General features: G+C 51.7%; 2 protein-coding genes and 1 long non-coding RNA gene across 3 annotated transcripts in view; 2 read left to right on the top strand and 1 right to left on the bottom strand.

Moving 5' to 3' along the window:
• NT5DC2 (5'-nucleotidase domain containing 2) overlaps positions 1–22,135 on the bottom strand; it is a 182,855-nt gene that overhangs the window by 72,777 nt on the left and 87,943 nt on the right. The gene's annotated exons all lie outside the window — the stretch shown is intronic.
• Positions 2,605–11,415, top strand: LOC136993209 (PHD finger protein 7-like). The gene is made up of 8 exons (XM_067303630.1): positions 2,605–2,682; positions 3,428–3,547; positions 3,756–3,914; positions 3,994–4,037; positions 4,320–4,433; positions 4,538–4,657; positions 9,277–9,353; positions 11,228–11,415. The coding sequence occupies exons 1-8, from the start codon at positions 2,680–2,682 to the stop codon at positions 11,413–11,415; spliced, it is 825 nt and encodes a 274-aa protein (XP_067159731.1). The 5' UTR covers positions 2,605–2,679.
• LOC136993193 (uncharacterized) lies at positions 15,319–16,000 on the top strand. The gene is made up of 2 exons (XR_010885426.1): positions 15,319–15,483; positions 15,575–16,000. It is a non-coding gene; the product is annotated as an uncharacterized lncRNA (long non-coding RNA).

The following is a 22,135-nucleotide window of genomic DNA, read 5'->3' as shown; positions in this document are numbered from 1 at the left end:
TCGCTCTCGCCGGAGGTGAGGGGCGCGCGCTGCCCGGGGGGGGGTCGCGCGCGCGCGAGGCGCCTCTGCTGATTGGCTGCGCGCTCCGCCGGGCGGGCGAAGGGTCGGGGACGGTTAGGGCCGTTGGGAGCTGAAGGGGCTGCTGCAGCTGCAGGCGGGGCGGGGGCGAGGTTGGCCCTGGGCGCCCCGTTACTCTGCCGCCGTCAGGCAGCGGGCTGCGGCCCTGTTCCCGGTCTCCCCCACAGCGGCCGGGGCGCGGTGCCGAGGGGCTCCTCCTTGGCGGGCGCGGTTTGACCTCGGCGTGTTGGGGGCTGTTGTACGGTGCGTTCCTCCTTTCACACGCCCCCGCTTTCTTGTTGTTGTTTTGGTTTGGGTTTGCTTTGCTTTTTAATCAGCTCCTGAAGTCGCTGATCCCGGCCTGGTCATGCTGGTGAGCAAGAAGGTGAAGCGCTTCTTGCAGCTGATGCCCCGGGAAGCAGCGCTTCGGCGCCTACCGGTTCCTGCCCTTCTTCTTTCTGCTCGGGGGGAGCGATGGAGTGGTTCATGATCAACGTCCGTATTGGCAAGGAGACGTTTTGTAAGTGAGGGCCGCAGCGCAGCGGCTCCTTCCCCGCGCAGGCCTGTCGAAGGTCGCTCGCTGCAGACACGGGACTGACAGCGCGCTGCCCTCCACCCCGCACGCGCAGCTCCTCCCGTAGCTGAAGGCTCTGGCAGTCCTGCATCAGCCACGTGCTCTGATCCCGCTAGTGTGCTCCGCGGCTCTCTGGAGGTCAATATAATGTAGAAGAGGCTGCTTGAAGAAGGGGAGAGGATAAAAAACCAAAAATCGAGTAGTGTGGAGGGTCTGATGTGGTGTCCTGACATGGAGGGACTTTAAAGATATTCAGAAAATCAACCAGTTCTCCACTAGGGTAGGGTTTTGACACTCCAGATTCTGCCTCTCTAGCGGTAGTAGAAGAAACGGGGCACCTTCCCCCACCCCGCCCCCCCAATATTGGGTTTAGAATACTAAATTAGAATTTTTAACCTTGAAAAAGACTCTTCTGGTTTGTCAGGATTTAGGTGGGGGTTCGTCTGAAATGTGGAATCTTTTATGTATAATTGAAAACAAAGTATGAAAATGAGTCATGAGAACTTTTTTCAGCTAATGGCAGTTTCTAGAAGTTAGGACATTTAGTTTTTATGTGGTGCTCTTTTCCCTTTAAGAAGTCTCACTGTAAGTTTTTTTGTAGATTTCAGAACAAAGGAACTGTAATGTTTCAGCTCTACTGTGTGTTATGTGAAAACACTCCAGTTTTCATGGGAAATCTATTTGAGATTTTCCTATAGAATAAAACAGCTTGACACAGTTTCCACAGCTGACACTCCCTGCAAACAAAATCGCTCCGCTTCTCATGCTCACTTTTGAAAGCTTGGGTTTGCTGTGGTTTTTTTCAACTTAATATTTCTGTGGCATACATGTAACAAAGTCAGGTTAGAAACTAAAGCATATCAGCTGTGTAGCAGCCTTTACATTTCAACGCAAGCCTTGTTTTCTTGCAAAGAATGCCATGCCTGGTACCGTAATACAGTAATAGTAATTGTGCAGTTTAACCTTATTACTGCTCAATAATCCATGCAAAATGGTAGGGTTTTTTTGAGGGGGGCAGTGAGAGACTCTTATCTGGCCAAAGATAAACTATGGCTTACTGCTGCAGTAAAATATCATAGGTCTAAGTCTTCTACGCCTTTTGGACCGTAATCTGCTCCTTCAGCTCACAAGCACTGTACCTACAGTTACTTTTCTACTGCGTAGGCCACTGCCATTCCCTGAAGGAGAAAGGAAAGGATTTTTGTAGAAGTGGGAGGATTCTACCTTTACACAGCTGTGTTTGACCTTGCTGATACCCCATCAAAGCAGGGATGCAGTTTTGTCACTGTGCTTGCCATCTCTGTTCCTTGCTGATATAGTCAGGGCCTTCCAGAACAGTGCTTCAGAGTCAAGTATCTCTTCAGAGTAACAGTTATTTTGGACTTCTAACAACTGAAAGTAGAAATCACAGGACTACTTTTATTTCCATCACCTTTGAGGCTGGATATTTGGGGGAAGGGGGAAGGCAGGCAGAACGGTTAAGAAGACTGAAGTTGGGTACATTCCTTTGTTCTTAAGAAAAGCTAGAATATTGAAGCCATGCTAGCAGACCATAGGCATTGGGCTTTGTGTCTATAATTTAATTTACCTTTGGCTTCAGCTAGTTTGGCAATTGTCTACTTTCCCATGAGAATAATTAAAAATAAAAGAAGTTATCACACTGGAAACTTAGTTTGCTTGTAAGAACATTTCCTCAAGACCCAGGGGAAGAGCTTTAGCCTAGATGGGAGGAAGAATAAGCTATTTTTAAGGGGTAGAAATGATTCATGTTGGTTTTAATTTTCAGTTGCCTGTCAGTGTCTGCAAGAGGAAATAGGATTGAAAAATTTAAAAAGAGATGGTAGACTTTATACATTTAATTCCATCATGCTCTTGGAAATTGCTAATATAATATCTTTTTCTGGCAGATGATGTTTACCGTAGGAAACGGTCTGAAAGACAGTATGAGGCGAGGATGGAAAAAAATGAATTTTAGCTGAAACATTTCAAGACGGATATCCTGAATTCTTCAATCATATTAATATCAAAGAAACATTACTGCCATAGGAATGGTAGGTGCAAGATTTTATCTCTGCAAGATGAATTGTGATCCACAAGTTTGTGATATAAGTTGAAAGAGATTTTGGCAGTATATTCTTCCACCATCCACTTAGTTTTTTATTTTTATTTTTTTTAAACCAAATGCAGCAGTGAAAAGTTCATTGCATTTAGGCTTCTGCCACCTATTTAATGTTTGTTAGTTCTTTTAAATAAACTAGACTGAGCAAACAGAGTCTTGCTACCACTTTTCTCTGCTTGATCAGACACCATTCTTGCAACAAGACCCGTGGGGGAGAAGTAAGTCACATAATGCATATGTAATATCTTGGCACAAAGGAAATATTCATATTTAATTAGATTGTTTTGTATTGATGGAAACTGCTCTCATCTTGGATTTTTCCCCGCCCCCCCCCCCCCATATAGCATTATATTAACTGGACAAAATAGCACAGGGTTTATATATCAGTGTTTACTTGCCCATATTGCGTTTGGAAAGCCATCTCTGCATTTAGGCTCAGCTGTCTACAAGTACTCTAATACCCATTGCTGCTACTCTAACAATTATGTGATATGAGGGCTTAGGGGAAAAAAATTCCCGTTCAGGTTGGTTTCCTGCTGCCCTCGTGCCGGGCTCCCGAGGCAGAAGGGCCCAAGGGCTGTGCCGGGCCAAGGGCTCCCAAGGCAGTCCTGGGGGTGTGGGGCTGGCCGCGGAGGCGCAGCGCACGTTGCCGACGGCGGCTGCCGCGCTCTTTGCAGAGCTGCTTTGCTTGCGGCGAGCGCGGAGCTGCAATTAACTGCCAGGAGAAGGGCTGCAGCCGCAGCTTCCACCTCCCCTGCGCCTCCGAGAACGGCTGCGTGACGCAGTTCTTCAAGGCGTACAGGTAAGGGCTGCCGGCCCTGGCGCCGGAGCCTCCCTGCCTCGACGGCCCTCGTGCCGGCGCTGGCCGAGCAGCCGGGGAAGCTGCCGGAGCCAGAGCCAGGCTGCGGAGGGCTCCTCTGTGCCCCCTTTGCCCTGCTCTGGGCATCGTGGAAGGCCTCAGCGCTTCCTGACCTTGCCCCTCTCCTCCATGTTCACCCCAGGTCCTTCTGCTCGGAGCACCGCCCGGAGCAGGCGGTGCCCGTGCGTCCCGACGCACACACCACCTGCATCATCTGCATGGAGCCAGTGGATGAAAACCTGTCCTCTGGCACCATGGTGTGCCCGTCCTGCAAAGGGGCCTGGTTCCACCGGGGCCGCATCCAGGTAGGAGCCTTCCCTCGCCCCGTGGGCGCCGCCGGGGCCCAGCAGCGCCCCGCGAACGCCGCTTGTGTCTCTCCCGCAGGGACAGGCCACCAGCGCGGGCAGGGAATGCTTCCGCTGCCCGCAGTGAAAAACGAGGAAGTTTCTTCCTGAAATGTTAAAAATGGGGATCCTGGTCCCGTTCAGGTTGGTTTCCTGCTGCCCTCGTGCCGGGCTCCCGAGGCAGAAGGGCCCAAGGGCTGTGCCGGGCCAAGGGCTCCCGAGGCAGTCCTGGCCCGCAGGGCTCCGGCTAGCCGGGGCCCTGCTTCCGCACGGAGCTGGAAGCGGGGCGGGGGGCCGGGAGAGCAGGGACGTCCTGCACGTGCCCGACGCGGGGGAGGCTCATGCCTTTCCCTTCCTTCTCTGCAGACCACCAGCCTGGGAGGAGGACGGGAGATATGAAGAGCTTTACGAGAGGCACAGCCAGTGTGATGCCGGCCAGTGCCTCCATCGGGAAGGCAGGCAGCAGGCGGAGGAGAGCGGGTACGTCACCAAAGCTGCAGCGTGGCAGCTGCCGGGGCGGCAGCAGATGCCGTCGTGCCGGGAGCAGGCACTTAGCGCAAGAGCTCTGCCCTTTGCTTCTGCAGGCCCTGGGAGCTGCTCTTATGCTCCTCCTGCGCACCCAAAGGGACGCACCGACGGTGCTCGGCTGTGGCAGCCGACATGGATGCCTGGGAATGCGACGGGTGCGCCGGCACGGGCCCCGGGTAAGAGGCAAAGCACCCAGGTGCCCGGGCTCGGGCCAGGGCCAGGCAAGGGCTCGGGGCCGTGCTGCTGACCTTCCCACCTCCCTTACAGCCCCCAGGGCACAGCCAGAGCGGTCCGGCCCCGACACCAGCAGCCAGCCAGGAGTGGCGGCATCCTCCGGCTCCGCTACACACTCCAGCTCGGAGCCGGATGTGGCCAAGCCCAGCACAAGCAGCCAGGGAGAATCAGAGTCATCCTCGGGCTCCACTACACCCTCCACATCCGCGTCGGACTTGGCCACCTCCCAAACCAGCAGCCAGGACAAATCAGAGTCGTCTTCTACCTCCGGCTCCTGAGAGCAGCCCCCAGGCAGGACGGCCAGGGCCAGAGCATCGGCCAGGACGCTCCCGGCTATTCCGCCGGACACAACATCCTTACAGCCGGTCCTGAACACCCCGCAGGACGAGCCGTGGGGCAGCCCCAACAACGGCACCACTCCCCTGCCCCCTGCAGAATAAAAGTGCCACCTAATCTCAACGGTGCTGGGAGATCTCACTTTTCTTCCTTGCCTTCCTCCTCCGTCGCCTTTCTCGGGGGCTGGTTTCGGGGAGGGCACCGGCGGGGCTCTGTTCTCACCAGCTGTTGGCAAGACCTTCCCCAGACCTGGCGAGCGCCTTGTCCACGTGCCTCTGGCCTTGCTGGCCTCAGGAGGCCGGCTGGGCTGAGACGGAGCCAAGGGCGGGTGCTGGGAGCTGCGGAGCCAGGGAAATCGCGGGCTTCCTTTGCGGGACAAGAGCAGTTCGCAGTGCTGGTGACCGGGTGCCCGTGCAGCACCCTGGCCTTTTGGCCATGCAGCCTGGGCTCTCCTGGCCCCAGGGGCTTGGGTGGATCCTGCCGGGCACCTCTGGCCCGGATGGCCCACAGCCCCAGAGCCCAGGGCGAACGGACGTCCCACGTACAGCCCTTGGCGGTGGAGCACAGCACGAGCCTGCCCGCTCTCCCCCAGGCCCCCCGTCCCCGCGGCGGGGCTCTGCGCACACCCGGGGCCTCAGGCACGCGTCGGGCAGCAGGGCCCGGGCCTTAGAGCAGGGGCGCTCCCGCAGGGCGCTCGCAGGGCTGGCGCTGGCAGCAGGCTCTGGGCAGAGGTCCGCTGTGCTGGGGCGCTGCGGGGAGAGAGCCCCGCGCGCCGAAACCCTTCCTCCCGGGGCCCCGGCTGGGCACAGCCACGAGCCCCCAGGCACTGCTGCCATGTGCCAAAGCAGCCCTGGAGGGCTGCTCGCAAGTTTAGCCCGTGCTCTCTTCCGGCGTTAGAGAATCTACGAGCATTAAGGGGGAATTATTTAAGGGAAAAGTAACGAGACACAGAAAACATTTCTGGAGACTACAGGGGACTTTCTACCTCTGCCACATGGCATGGAAGCCCAAGCCTCTATACAGCAGACGCAAAGAAATGGGAAGGTTTGTACACGAGCTTGGAGATATCTGTTCCAAAACAGGGGGAGACCAGAACACGGTGGAGTTTAGGCACTCCGTTAATCTTAGCACTGGTCTTTGGGCACAGTCTTACATGCTGAGCAGTCACTGCTTATTTGACTTATGATACGCGATTGAATTTCTTTGCTTCTGCCTCCCTCCTCATCCTCGCCAATACGACGAGGATCTATTTTGTTCAGTTGTTTACGTCATACAACTGCAGGTAGAGCACAGAAAACAATCCACGTTTCAGAGATGCGCTGGCGGCGCTCAGGAAACATCCCTTTGGAGGAGCCACTTAGGGGACGTTATGGAAAATCAGGCTCGCCGGCCTCCATAACAGGGTCCGACCCTAGGTTCCTGCTGAGGCAGAAGTTCGAAGTCAGATTGAAGAAAAATAAAATTTAGTGATACACGCGCGGTAATTACAGCTCAAGCTGGGTGCCTCCGAAGAGGGACCCCGAACAAAGAAATCCCTGGGCAATTATACCCTTACAATCTAAATTCCCCACCCCTCAAGCGATAGTTTGGACCAATAGTAACAGTTAGGTCTGGGTTCTTCCCCTTCTTCCTTGGGCCCCTTCATTGTCTCCAGGCAGGCTGCTGCTTATCTTCAAGGTTGGCTACTCCTGCCATCCGTGCAGCTTCTTTATCTCTCCTGCTTGAATCAGCTCTGGGGCCCCCTTTTACTTATCTAACTAAAAGTTCACGGCCCGAGGCCTAAGGCTTCAGCAAATTTAGCTACTAATGCTAAGCAAGTTATGCTAAGCAATTAATTCTGGACAGCTTCAGTTCAATATTCTCTAACAGTCCTCCCTTTGTTTTTATTAAGCATCCCTGCCAATATGCTAAGCAGAGTTCTCGAAGCCTTTCGAGGCGTACTATCACTCTCCATCATCTCATATACAATATGGTTGTAAGCAACGGGTGTAACATGGTCAAACTTAACACAACTACTACTGGGTGCAACATGTGATTATAGACCCCTGTTGCGGTTGGTGACCATCCCAGAAGAGCCTCCCACCAATGATATTCTCCATCCTTCTTCACTCTTTCCGAGATGGGCTGTATCTCTTCTGTATCATGATGAACGGTGATTAGAGCTTTCTGTCCATTGTTTCAGATGCGTTTTAACAGTTGACACAGGTCATCATGTTGTAGTAGTTCCTTTACCAATGTAAGATTCATTCCGATGGGGGTAGGCGATCAATCTTGACTTAAGGTATAATTAGATTGTAATAACTGATAAGACACAACAGGAGCTGAATAATTAAAGCCACATCCCATAATTTTGGTAAAATTACAAACACCAATATTTGAGCGATTACTTGTGTCTACAGTAATGTTATCTACGAATATAAGATTACAGAGGGTTCTCATACAAACACATCCTTTTCCAATATATACAAGTATAGTTTCAGGGGTTTCATCAGGATGTATTTCAAAATGACAAACATTTTGTTCAGTATCAAGACAAATGTCTTGAGCTTTGACAGTGTTTATCTCACAAATAAATACATATATAATTTTAAGATTTTCAAACCTTTGTTTGCATACCTAGAACATACTGGGTTAGCCGTTCATCTCCATCCAACAGGCTGGTCTTAGCTGGGATATAAGTTCCTGTAGCCAACTGATGCCCAAATAAGACTTCTGCTGGGGATAATCCTCCCGGTTGTACAGGGGTTGTTCTAATTTCCCACAGCACTAAGTTTAAGGCATTAGGCCATTTGAGACTTGCCTGTGTACATACCCGTGCTCACTTGTTTTTAATAGTTCTGTTCATTCTCTCAATTTGTCCTCAAGACTGGGGATGATAAGGTGTGTACAATTCTCTATGAATTCCTAGCATTTGATATAATTTCCCTAAAACTCCAGCTGAAAAGTGAGAACCCCTATCTGAATCTATAGTTTCTGGGACTCCATACCTAGGGACAATTTCTTTTGACAAGGCTTTAATCACTGCAGCCGTATCTGCTTTGCAGGTAGGAAAGGCTTCCACCCATCTGCTTAGCTGATCAACTATCACAAGGAGATGTTTAAATCTTTCCGCTGCTGGCATGTCAGCATAGTCAATTTGTAGACGCTGGAATGGAAAATAAGCCCGTGGGCGGCCTCTTCTGTTAATCTTTGGATAAGTATCGTTAAATTTTTGGCAAGTTGGGCAGGTTGTTGTTATGCATTTCGCAACCACATGCACTCGGGAGCCGCCCAGGTTTGTAGAATACATGAGGCAACAGTCAATGCTCCTCCATGTCCACGATCATGATATCACCTAACCATAGAAAGTAAATACCTTAAGGAAAGGAGGGGCTTACCCCTGATAGTCCAAATTCCTTTTTCGTCTTGAACCGCTTCACGCTTTTTCCAATTCTCTTTCTTCTTCTGTGGCATATACACAGTCATTGGGTGACCCAAAACTACAGGTCGTGTTTTTCTAATAAGGGCTGCTGTAGCTGCTATCGCTCTGATGCATCCTGGAGTGCCTTTGATTACCGCATCCACAGATACTGAGTTACATTTTTGATTCGCTTTTCCAAAGCTTTAACTGAGATGGATGAAACCACTTGTCCCAAGAGGTGTCCGTTCTTTGTTTCGCTACTTCTTCCTGCTACCCTGTACAATCAGCTTTTTCCACAACCACAACTGGACTGTGCTTTTTCAAACACACTGCTTGTGTAATCCTTGGGGACTGAGCCCACGTTCCCAAAGGGTGGTGTGTATTACTGTTTTACCACCCTCTGAACATGTCCCTTTCCTTCCCCATCTTGTTTGGGAAACAGAGATTGGCAAACCTATTCCAAATCTGTGAAAATAGCTAGCGGTTTCTCTGAATCTTCTTCTATTATCTTTTTAATAGCTGAAATTTCATCTCCGTGAGCAAAGTGGGCACCCTTCCTTTTGTTTCGGTCTCCTGCTTTACCCAAATTGTTGTAAAACTGTTTTTCCTCCCTTGTTTAAAGCAAGTGGATCTGTAGCAAACAGTATTTGCCAAATTCTTTCTTTTGCTCATTCAAGACCAAGTCAAGACTTAATCGGCCCATTTTTCTCTGATACACTGATAGTGCGCACTCATACTCATACCCTTCCATTAGCAATCCATACAGTACCTCGGCAAAAACCTTTCATTTTTCCCCACTGCTCTTCCCCAATTCATTACACCTAGGATTCACTGGGCTTACTGCGGGCTTGATACCTGCCTGCTTGGAGGTCTTGCAGACACCATGTATATTATTGGGGAAGGTACGGTCTGCACCACAACTCGACTTCCTGCTGCCAGGAACTCCCTGCATCCTACGATCCACACCAGAACTAAACATTCGCATTCACAGGATAAGAAAACTTGTTCTGGGAGTGTCGGAGTTTGGGAGAAATTGTGGATGACGGCCATTCTTTTGCATCAGGGCTGCCCGTACGGTCCTGCGCGAGAGAGAGAGCCCTTCTGAGTTGTTTGTTCTTAGTCATTTTGCAAAGAAGCATAGGGAAAGGAATGCGTTTTCCAGGTCAACTGGAGTATCTGCATCAAAACGGTTTGGACTGTACCAACTAGCTCCACATTCGTCCACTTTAGTCAATGTCTTCCTCTCTAAATCCCGTACTGATGGCTGCAACCGCACCCTGCTTTTCCTGCAATACCCTTTGCAGAGACTGAGTCACCCTCTAGCAAGCTGAATGATCCAATCCACAACATTGCCTCTCACCACTGCTCTGAAAGCTCCTTAAGCTTCCTTCAATTGCCGACCAAACTTCTCAGCTTCAGGTTTTATTGTCCGAGCTTTGGTATATCCATCATCACGTGCTCTCTGGACTCGCTTCATCACATGGACTCTTCGCAGCAGAGGCACATTGATCTCCACTGGTTTTCTTCTCCTGTTCTTCCAGCTCAGCACTGTGATTCCATTTCCGTTCCTTCAACAGTTCAACCTCTGATTTCTAATCCACCTTTTCTTACTGTACAGAGACATCTTGAGTTTTTACGCAAGCAGTAAGTTTTCTCACAGAAGGGAAGGACTGAGAAAGTGGAACAAATAATAAGTGGTCTCCAAGTGGTTTATGCAAATACCGGTCCTAGATTAATCTATTTTCCACTCTCACAGAAACCAACCGTTTCCCATACGTACTTTTATTTTAATATGGAAGTTTCACTTACTCCAGTAAAATGAACGGTGGTGGAAAACAAATGAGGGGTTCAAATACCGAGAGCGCGCGAGAAAGCGGGGGGCGCATGCGCGAGCGTGCAACAAAGGGGGGGCACGCGCGCAACAAGGGGGGGCACCAGCTAGACAGACGTGTCTTTTTTTTTCTTTAAACCAGAGTCAGAAAAAGCTTCTTTTGCTGGTTTTGAATTCTAGACTGTAGCCATTATATCCTAAATTTTACTGCAATCGACTGAACCGCCTCCAACGTACAGAGACATGATTTTGAAATAAATAAACAACGCTTACAAGACTTGATTCGGGCCAGCCCAGGGGCTTAGCGGTAGCGCTCTGCACCGCCCTGCGGGAGGAGCCAGGTTGCATCCGCACTTCCAATCTCCTGCTCCCGGGCCGGAAAGAGCAGCGCCAGCCGTGCCCCAGCTACTCGGGCCGCCGCCCCGTCCCGCCCCCCGGCGCCGCTCCCGCCAATCAGGCGAGGCGGCGTCACGTGGCGGCAGAGCACGCCCTTCCGCGGCGCTGTTGCCGGGGCTCGCGCTGCGCTGCGCTGCGCTGCGCTGCGCTGCCCGGCCGCTCTCGCCGGAGGTGAGGGGCGCGCGCTGCCCGGGGGGGGGTCGCGCGCGCGCGAGGCGCCTCTGCTGATTGGCTGCGCGCTCCGCCGGGCGGGCGAAGGGTCGGGGACGGTTAGGGCCGTTGGGAGCTGAAGGGGCTGCTGCAGCTGCAGGCGGGGCGGGGGCGAGGTTGGCCCTGGGCGCCCCGTTACTCTGCCGCCGTCAGGCAGCGGGCTGCGGCCCTGTTCCCGGTCTCCCCCACAGCGGCCGGGGCGCGGTGCCGAGGGCTCCTCTTGGCGGGCGCGGTTTGACCTCGGCGTGTTGGGGGCTGTTGTACGGTGCGTTCCTCCTTTCACACGCCCCCGCTTTCTTGTTGTTGTTTTGGTTTGGGTTTGCTTTGCTTTTTAATCAGCTCCTGAAGTCGCTGATCCCGGCCTGGTCATGCTGGTGAGCAAGAAGGTGAAGCGCTTCTTGCAGCTGATGCCCGGGAAGCAGCGCTTCGGCGCCTACCGGTTCCTGCCCTTCTTCTTTCTGCTCGGGGGAGCGATGGAGTGGTTCATGATCAACGTCCGTATTGGCAAGGAGACGTTTTGTAAGTGAGGGCCGCAGCGCAGCGGCTCCTTCCCCGCGCAGGCCTGTCGAAGGTCGCTCGCTGCAGACACGGGACTGACAGCGCGCTGCCCTCCCCCGCACGCGCAGCTCCTCCCGTAGCTGAAGGCTCTGGCAGTCCTGCATCAGCCACGTGCTCTGATCCGCTAGTGTGCTCCGCGGCTCCTCTGGAGGTCAATATAATGTAGAAGAGGCTGCTTGAAGAAGGGGAGAGGAAAAAAACCAAAAATCGAGTAGTGTGGAGGGTCTGATGTGGTGTCCTGACCTGGAGGACTTTAAAGATATTCAGAAAATCAACCAGTTCTCCCACTAGGGTAGGGTTTGACACTCCAGATTCTGCCTCTCTAGCGGTAGTAGAAGACACGGGGCACCTTCCCCACCCCCGCCCCCCCAATATTGGGTTTAGAATACTAAATTAGAATTTTTAACCTTGAAAAAGACTCTTCTGGTTTGTCAGGATTTAGGTGGGGGTTCGTCTGAAATGTGGAATCTTTTTATGTATAATTGAAAACAAAGTATGAAAATGAGTCATGAGAACTTTTTTCAGCTAATGGCAGTTTCTAGAAGTTAGGACATTTAGTTTTTATGTGGTGCTCTTTTCCCTTTAAGAAGTCTCACTGTAAGTTTTTTTGTAGATTTCAGAACAAGGAACTGTAATGTTTCAGCTCTACTGTGTGTTATGTGAAAACACTCCAGTTTTCATGGGAAATCTATTTGAGATTTTCCTATAGAATAAAACAGCTTGACACAGTTTCCACAGCTGACACTCCCTGCAAACAAAATCGCTCCGCTTCTCATGCTCACTTTTGAAAGCTTGGGTTTGCTGTGGTTTTTTTCAACTTAATATTTCTGTGGCATACATGTAATAAAGTCAGGTTAGAAACTAAAGCATATCAGCTGTGTAGCAGCCTTTACATTTCAACGCAAGCCTTGTTTTCTTGCAAAGAATGCCATGCCTGGTACCGTAATACAGTAATAGTAATTGTGCAGTTTAACCTTATTACTGCTCAATAATCCATGCAAAATGGTAGGGTTTTTTTGAGGGGGGCAGTGAGAGACTCTTATCTGGCCAAAGATAAACTATGGCTTACTGCTGCAGTAAAATATCATAGGTCTAAGTCTTCTACGCCTTTTGGACCGTAATCTGCTCCTTCAGCTCACAAGCACTGTACCTACAGTTACTTTTCTACTGCGTAGGCCACTGCCATTCCCTGAAGGAGAAAGGAAAGGATTTTTGTAGAAGTGGGAGGATTCTACCTTTACACAGCTGTGTTTGACCTTGCTGATACCCCATCAAAGCAGGGATGCAGTTTTGTCACTGTGCTTGCCATCTCTGTTCCTTGCTGATATAGTCAGGGCCTTCCAGAACAGTGCTTCAGAGTCAAGTATCTCTTCAGAGTAACAGTTATTTTGGACTTCTAACAACTGAAAGTAGAAATCACAGGACTACTTTTATTTCCATCACCTTTGAGGCTGGATATTTGGGGGAAGGGGGAAGGCAGGCAGAACGGTTAAGAAGACTGAAGTTGGGTACATTCCTTTGTTCTTAAGAAAAGCTAGAATATTGAAGCCATGCTAGCAGACCATAGGCATTGGGCTTTGTGTCTATAATTTAATTTACCTTTGGCTTCAGCTAGTTTGGCAATTGTCTACTTTCCCATGAGAATAATTAAAAATAAAAGAAGTTATCACACTGGAAACTTAGTTTGCTTGTAAGAACATTTCCTCAAGACCCAGGGGAAGAGCTTTAGCCTAGATGGGAGGAAGAATAAGCTATTTTTAAGGGGTAGAAATGATTCATGTTGGTTTTAATTTTCAGTTGCCTGTCAGTGTCTGCAAGAGGAAATAGGATTGAAAAATTTAAAAAGAGATGGTAGACTTTATACATTTAATTCCATCATGCTCTTGGAAATTGCTAATATAATATCTTTTTCTGGCAGATGATGTTTACCGTAGGAAACGGTCTGAAAGACAGTATGAGGCGAGGATGGAAAAAAATGAATTTTAGCTGAAACATTTCAAGACGGATATCCTGAATTCTTCAATCATATTAATATCAAAGAAACATTACTGCCATAGGAATGGTAGGTGCAAGATTTTATCTCTGCAAGATGAATTGTGATCCACAAGTTTGTGATATAAGTTGAAAGAGATTTTGGCAGTATATTCTTCCACCATCCACTTAGTTTTTTATTTTTATTTTTTTTAAACCAAATGCAGCAGTGAAAAGTTCATTGCATTTAGGCTTCTGCCACCTATTTAATGTTTGTTAGTTCTTTTAAATAAACTAGACTGAGCAAACAGAGTCTTGCTACCACTTTTCTCTGCTTGATCAGACACCATTCTTGCAACAAGACCCGTGGGGGAGAAGTAAGTCACATAATGCATATGTAATATCTTGGCACAAAGGAAATATTCATATTTAATTAGATTGTTTTGTATTGATGGAAACTGCTCTCATCTTGGATTTTTCCCCGCCCCCCCCCCCCCCATATAGCATTATATTAACTGGACAAAATAGCACAGGGTTTATATATCAGTGTTTACTTGCCCATATTGCGTTTGGAAAGCCATCTCTGCATTTAGGCTCAGCTGTCTACAAGTACTCTAATACCCATTGCTGCTACTCTAACAATTATGTGATATGAGGGCTTAGGGGAAAAAAATTCCCGTTCAGGTTGGTTTCCTGCTGCCCTCGTGCCGGGCTCCCGAGGCAGAAGGGCCCAAGGGCTGTGCCGGGCCAAGGGCTCCCAAGGCAGTCCTGGGGGTGTGGGGCTGGCCGCGGAGGCGCAGCGCACGTTGCCGACGGCGGCTGCCGCGCTCTTTGCAGAGCTGCTTTGCTTGCGGCGAGCGCGGAGCCGCAATTAACTGCCAGGAGAAGGGCTGCAGCCGCAGCTTCCACCTCCCCTGCGCCTCCGAGAACGGCTGCGTGACGCAGTTCTTCAAGGCGTACAGGTAAGGGCTGCCGGCCCTGGCGCCGGAGCCTCCCTGCCTCGACGGCCCTCGTGCCGGCGCTGGCCGAGCAGCCGGGGAAGCTGCCGGAGCCAGAGCCAGGCCGCGGAGGGCTCCTCTGTGCCCCCTTTGCCCTGCTCTGGGCATCGTGGAAGGCCTCAGCGCTTCCTGACCTTGCCCCTCTCCTCCATGTTCACCCCAGGTCCTTCTGCTCGGAGCACCGCCCGGAGCAGGCGGTGCCCGTGCGTCCCGACGCACACACCACCTGCATCATCTGCATGGAGCTGGTGGATGAAAACCTGTCCTCTGGCACCATGGTGTGCCCGTCCTGCAAAGGGGCCTGGTTCCACCGGGGCCGCATCCAGGTAGGAGCCTTCCCTCGCCCCGTGGGCACCGCCGGGGCCCAGCAGCGCCCCGCGAACGCTGCTTGTCTCTCTCCCGCAGGGACAGGCCACCAGCGCGGGCAGGGAATGCTTCCGCTGCCTGCAGTGAAAAACGAGGAAGTTTCTTCCTGAAATGTTAAAAATGGGGATCCTGGTCCCGTTCAGGTTGGTTTCCTGCTGCCCTCGTGCCGGGCTCCCGAGGCAGAAGGGCCCAAGGGCTGTGCCGGGCCAAGGGCTCCCGAGGCAGTCCTGGCCCGCAGGGCTCCGGCTAGCCGGGGCCCTGCTTCCGCACGGAGCTGGAAGTGGGGCGGGGGGCCGGGAGAGCAGGGACGTCCTGCACGTGCCCGACGCGGGGGAGGCTCATGCCTTTCCCTTCCTTCTCTGCAGACCACCAGCCTGGGAGGAGGACGGGAGATATGAAGAGCTTTACAAGAGGCACAGCCAGTGTGATGCCGGCCAGTGCCTCCATCGGAAAGGCAGGCAGCAGGCGGAGGAGAGCGGGTACGTCACCAAAGCTGCAGCGTGGCAGCTGCCGGGGCGACAGCAGATGCCGTCGTGCCGGGAGCAGGCACTTAGCGCAAGAGCTCTGCCCTTTGCTTCCGCAGGCCCTGGGAGCTGCTCTTATGCTCCTCCTGCGCACCCAAAGGGACGCACCGACGGTGCTCGGCTGTGGCAGCCGACATGGATGCCTGGGAATGCGACGGGTGCGCCGGCAGGGGCCCCGGTAAGAGGCAAAGCACCCAGGTGCCCGGGCTCGGGCCAGGGCCAGGCAAGGGCTCGGGGCCGTGCTGCTGACCTTCCCACCTCCCTTACAGCCCCCAGGGCACAGCCAGAGCGGTCCGGCCCCGACACCAGCAGCCAGCCAGGAGTGGCGGCATCCTCCGGCTCCGCTACACACTCCAGCTCGGAGCCGGATGTGGCCAAGCCCAGCACAAGCAGCCAGGGAGAATCAGAGTCATCCTCGGGCTCCACTACACCCTCCACATCCGCGTCGGACTTGGCCACCTCCCAAACCAGCAGCCAGGACAAATCAGAGTCGTCTTCTACCTCCGGCTCCTGAGAGCAGCCCCCAGGCAGGACGGCCAGGGCCAGAGCGACGGCCAGGACGCTCCCGGCTATTCCGCCGGACACAACATCCTTACAGCCGGTCCTGAACACCCCGCAGGACGAGCCGTGGGGCAGCCCCAACAACGGCACCACTCCCCTGCCCCCTGCAGAATAAAAGTGCCACCTAATCTCAACGGTGCTGGGAGATCTCACTTTTCTTCCTTGCCTTCCTCCTCCGTCGCCTTTCTCGGGGGCTGGTTTCGGGGAGGGCACCGGCGGGGCTCTGTTCTCACCAGCTGTTGGCAAGACCTTCCCCAGACCTGGCGAGCGCCTTGTCCACGTGCCTCTGGCCTTGCTGGCCTCAGGAGGCCGGCTGGGCTGAGACGGAGCCAAGGGCGGGTGCTGGGAGCTGCGGAGCCAGGGAAATCGCGGGCTTCCTTTGCGGGACAAGAGCAGTTCGCAGTGCTGGTGACCGGGTGCCCGTGCAGCACCCTGGCCTTTTGGCCATGCAGCCTGGGCTCTCCTGGCCCCAGGGGCTTGGGTGGATCCTGCCGGGCACCTCTGGCCCGGATGGCCCACAGCCCCAGAGCCCAGGGCGAACGGACGTCCCACGTACAGCCCTTGGCGGTGGAGCACAGCACGAGCCTGCCCGCTCTCCCCCAGGCCCCCCGTCCCCGCGGCGGGGCTCTGCGCACACCCGGGGCCTCAGGCACGCGTCGGGCAGCAGGGCCCGGGCCTTAGAGCAGGGGCGCTCCCGCAGGGCGCTCGCAGGGCTGGCGCTGGCAGCAGGCTCTGGGCAGAGGTCCGCTGTGCTGGGGCGCTGCGGGGAGAGAGCCCCGCGCGCCGAAACCCTTCCTCCCGGGGCCCCGGCTGGGCACAGCCACGAGCCCCCAGGCACTGCTGCCATGTGCCAAAGCAGCCCTGGAGGGCTGCTCGCAAGTTTAGCCCGTGCTCTCTTCCGGCGTTAGAGAATCTACGAGCATTAAGGGGGAATTATTTAAGGGAAAAGTAACGAGACACAGAAAACATTTCTGGAGACTACAGGGGACTTTCTACCTCTGCCACATGGCATGGAAGCCCAAGCCTCTATACAGCAGACGCAAAGAAATGGGAAGGTTTGTACACGAGCTTGGAGATATCTGTTCCAAAACAGGGGGAGACCAGAACACGGTGGAGTTTAGGCACTCCGTTAATCTTAGCACTGGTCTTTGGGCACAGTCTTACATGCTGAGCAGTCACTGCTTATTTGACTTATGATACGCGATTGAATTTCTTTGCTTCTGCCTCCCTCCTCATCCTCGCCAATACGAGGAGGATCTATTTTGTTCAGTTGTTTACGTCATACAACTGCAGGTAGAGCACAGAAAACAATCCACGTTTCAGAGATGCGCTGGCGGCGCTCAGGAAACATCCCTTTGGAGGAGCCACTTAGGAGACGTTATGGAAAATCAGGCTCGCCGGCCTCCATAACAGGGTCCGACCCTAGGTTCCTGCTGAGGCAGAAGTTCGAAGTCAGATTGAAGAAAAATAAAATTTAGTGATACACGCGCGGTAATTACAGCTCAAGCTGGGTGCCTCCGAAGAGGGACCCCGAACAAAGAAATCCCTGGGCAATTATACCCTTACAATCTAAATTCCCCACCCCTCAAGCGATAGTTTGGACCAATAGTAACAGTTAGGTCTGGGTTCTTCCCCTTCTTCCTTGGGCCCCTTCATTGTCTCCAGGCAGGCTGCTGCTTATCTTCAAGGTTGGCTACTCCTGCCATCCGTGCAGCTTCTTTATCTCTCCTGCTTGAATCAGCTCTGGGGCCCCCTTTTACTTATCTAACTAAAAGTTCACGGCCCGAGGCCTAAGGCTTCAGCAAATTTAGCTACTAATGCTAAGCAAGTTATGCTAAGCAATTAATTCTAAACAGCTTCAGTTCAATATTCTCTAACAGTCCTCCCTTTGTTTTTATTAAGCATCCCTGCCAATATGCTAAGCAGAGTTCTCGAAGCCTTTCGAGGCGTACTATCACTCTCCATCATCTCATATACAATATGGTTGTAAGCAACGGGTGTAACATGGTCAAACTTAACACAACTACTACTGGGTGCAACATGTGATTATAGATCCCTGTTGCGGTTGGTGACCATCCCAGAAGAGCCTCCCACCAATGATATTCTCCATCCTTCTTCACTCTTTCCGAGATGGGCTGTATCTCTTCTGTATCATGATGAACGGTGATTAGAGCTTTCTGTCCATTGTTTCAGATGCGTTTTAACAGTTGACACAGGTCATCATGTTGTAGTAGTTCCTTTACCAATGTAAGATTCATTCCGATGGGGGTAGGCGATCAATCTTGACTTAAGGTATAATTAGATTGTAATAACTGATAAGACACAACAGGAGCTGAATAATTAAAGCCACATCCCATAATTTTGGTAAAATTACAAACACCAATATTTGAGCGATTACTTGTGTCTACAGTAATGTTATCTACGAATATAAGATTACAGAGGGTTCTCATACAAACACATCCTTTTCCAATATATACAAGTATAGTTTCAGGGGTTTCATCAGGATGTATTTCAAAATGACAAACATTTTGTTCAGTATCAAGACAAATGTCTTGAGCTTTGACAGTGTTTATCTCACAAATAAATACATATATAATTTTAAGATTTTCAAACCTTTGTTTGCATACCTAGAACATACTGGGTTAGCCGTTCATCTCCATCCAACAGGCTGGTCTTAGCTGGGATATAAGTTCCTGTAGCCAACTGATGCCCAAATAAGACTTCTGCTGGGGATAATCCTCCCGGTTGTACAGGGGTTGTTCTAATTTCCCACAGCACTAAGTTTAAGGCATTAGGCCATTTGAGACTTGCCTGTGTACATACCCGTGCTCACTTGTTTTTAATAGTTCTGTTCATTCTCTCAATTTGTCCTCAAGACTGGGGATGATAAGGTGTGTACAATTCTCTATGAATTCCTAGCATTTGATATAATTTCCCTAAAACTCCAGCTGAAAAGTGAGAACCCCTATCTGAATCTATAGTTTCTGGGACTCCATACCTAGGGACAATTTCTTTTGACAAGGCTTTAATCACTGCAGCCGTATCTGCTTTGCAGGTAGGAAAGGCTTCCACCCATCTGCTTAGCTGATCAACTATCACAAGGAGATGTTTAAATCTTTCTGCTGCTGGCATGTCAGCATAGTCAATTTGTAGACGCTGGAATGGAAAATAAGCCCGTGGGCGGCCTCTTCTGTTAATCTTTGGATAAGTATCGTTAAATTTTTGGCAAGTTGGGCAGGTTGTTGTTATGCATTTCGCAACCACATGCACTCGGGAGCCGCCCAGGTTTGTAGAATACATGAGGCAACAGTCAATGCTCCTCCATGTCCACGATCATGATATCACCTAACCATAGAAAGTAAATACCTTAAGGAAAGGAGGGGCTTACCCCTGATAGTCCAAATTCCTTTTTCGTCTTGAACCGCTTCACGCTTTTTCCAATTCTCTTTCTTCTTCTGTGGCATATACACAGTCATTGGGTGACCCAAAACTACAGGTCGTGTTTTTCTAATAAGGGCTGCTGTAGCTGCTATCGCTCTGATGCATCCTGGAGTGCCTTTGATTACCGCATCCACAGATACTGAGTTACATTTTTGATTCGTTTTTCCAAAGCTTTAACTGAGATGGATGAAACCACTTGTCCCAAGAGGTGTCCGTTCTTTGTTTCGCTACTTCTTCCTGCTACCCTGTACAATCAGCTTTTTCCACAACCACAACTGGACTGTGCTTTTTCAAACACACTGCTTGTGTAATCCTTGGGGACTGAGCCCACGTTCCCAAAGGGTGGTGTGTATTACTGTTTTACCACCCTCTGAACATGTCCCTTTCCTTCCCCATCTTGTTTGGGAAACAGAGATTGGCAAACCTATTCCAAATCTGTGAAAATAGCTAGCGGTTTCTCTGAATCTTCTTCTATTATCTTTTTAATAGCTGAAATTTCATCTCCGTGAGCAAAGTGGGCACCCTTCCTTTTGTTTCGGTCTCCTGCTTTACCCAAATTGTTGTAAAACTGTTTTTCCTCCCTTGTTTAAAGCAAGCGGATCTGTAGCAAACAGTATTTGCCAAATTCTTTCTTTTGCTCATTCAAGACCAAGTCAAGACTTAATCGGCCCATTTTTCTCTGATACACTGATAGTGCGCACTCATACTCATACCCTTCCATTAGCAATCCATACAGTACCTCGGCAAAAACCTTTCATTTTTCCCCACTGCTCTTCCCCAATTCATTACACCTAGGATTCACTGGGCTTACTGCGGGCTTGATACCTGCCTGCTTGGAGGTCTTGCAGACACCATGTATATTATTGGGGAAGGTACGGTCTGCACCACAACTCGACTTCCTGCTGCCAGGAACTCCCTGCATCCTACGATCCACACCAGAACTAAACATTCGCATTCACAGGATAAGAAAACTTGTTCTGGGAGTGTCGGAGTTTGGGAGAAATTGTGGATGACGGCCATTCTTTTGCATCAGGGCTGCCCGTACGGTCCTGCGCGAGAGAGAGAGCCCTTCTGAGTTGTTTGTTCTTAGTCATTTTGCAAAGAAGCATAGGGAAAGGAATGCGTTTTCCAGGTCAACTGGAGTATCTGCATCAAAACGGTTTGGACTGTACCAACTAGCTCCACATTCGTCCACTTTAGTCAATGTCTTCCTCTCTAAATCCCGTACTGATGGCTGCAACCGCACCCTGCTTTTCCTGCAATACCCTTTGCAGAGACTGAGTCACCCTCTAGCAAGCTGAATGATCCAATCCACAACATTGCCTCTCACCACTGCTCTGAAAGCTCCTTAAGCTTCCTTCAATTGCCGACCAAACTTCTCAGCTTCAGGTTTTATTGTCCGAGCTTTGGTATATCCATCATCACGTGCTCTCTGGACTCGCTTCATCACATGGACTCTTCGCAGCAGAGGCACATTGATCTCCACTGGTTTTCTTCTCCTGTTCTTCCAGCTCAGCACTGTGATTCCATTTCCGTTCCTTCAACAGTTCAACCTCTGATTTCTAATCCACCTTTTCTTACTGTACAGAGACATCTTGAGTTTTTACGCAAGCAGTAAGTTTTCTCACAGAAGGGAAGGACTGAGAAAGTGGAACAAATAATAAGTGGTCTCCAAGTGGTTTATGCAAATACCGGTCCTAGATTAATCTATTTTCCACTCTCACAGAAACCAACCGTTTCCCATACGTACTTTTATTTTAATATGGAAGTTTCACTTACTCCAGTAAAATGAACGGTGGTGGAAAACAAATGAGGGGTTCAAATACCGAGAGCGCGCGAGAAAGCGGGGGGCGCATGCGCGAGCGTGCAACAAAGGGGGGGCACGCGCGCAACAAGGGGGGGCACCAGCTAGACAGACGTGTCTTTTTTTTTCTTTAAACCAGAGTCAGAAAAAGCTTCTTTTGCTGGTTTTGAATTCTAGACTGTAGCCATTATATCCTAAATTTTACTGCAATCGACTGAACCGCCTCCAACGTACAGAGACATGATTTTGAAATAAATAAACAACGCTTACAAGACTTGATTCGGGCCAGCCCAGGGGCTTAGCGGTAGCGCTCTGCACCGCCCTGCGGGAGGAGCCAGGTTGCATCCGCACTTCCAATCTCCTGCTCCCGGGCCGGAAAGAGCAGCGCCAGCCGTGCCCCAGCTACTCGGGCCGCCGCCCCGTCCCGCCCCCCGGCGCCGCTCCCGCCAATCAGGCGAGGCGGCGTCACGTGGCGGCAGAGCACGCCCTTCCGCGGCGCTGTTGCCGGGGCTCGCGCTGCGCTGCGCTGCGCTGCGCTGCGCTGCCCGGCCGCTCTCGCCGGAGGTGAGGGGCGCGCGCTGCCCGGGGGGGGGTCGCGCGCGCGCGAGGCGCCTCTGCTGATTGGCTGCGCGCTCCGCCGGGCGGGCGAAGGGTCGGGGACGGTTAGGGCCGTTGGGAGCTGAAGGGGCTGCTGCAGCTGCAGGCGGGGCGGGGGCGAGGTTGGCCCTGGGCGCCCCGTTACTCTGCCGCCGTCAGGCAGCGGGCTGCGGCCCTGTTCCCGGTCTCCCCCACAGCGGCCGGGGCGCGGTGCCGAGGGCTCCTCTTGGCGGGCGCGGTTTGACCTCGGCGTGTTGGGGGCTGTTGTACGGTGCGTTCCTCCTTTCACACGCCCCCGCTTTCTTGTTGTTGTTTTGGTTTGGGTTTGCTTTGCTTTTTAATCAGCTCCTGAAGTCGCTGATCCCGGCCTGGTCATGCTGGTGAGCAAGAAGGTGAAGCGCTTCTTGCAGCTGATGCCCGGGAAGCA

Source organism: Apteryx mantelli, chromosome 12, assembly GCF_036417845.1.
Source record: "Apteryx mantelli isolate bAptMan1 chromosome 12, bAptMan1.hap1, whole genome shotgun sequence".
NCBI lineage: Eukaryota > Metazoa > Chordata > Aves > Apterygiformes > Apterygidae > Apteryx > Apteryx mantelli.
This window is presented reverse-complemented; position numbering and strand designations above follow the sequence as displayed.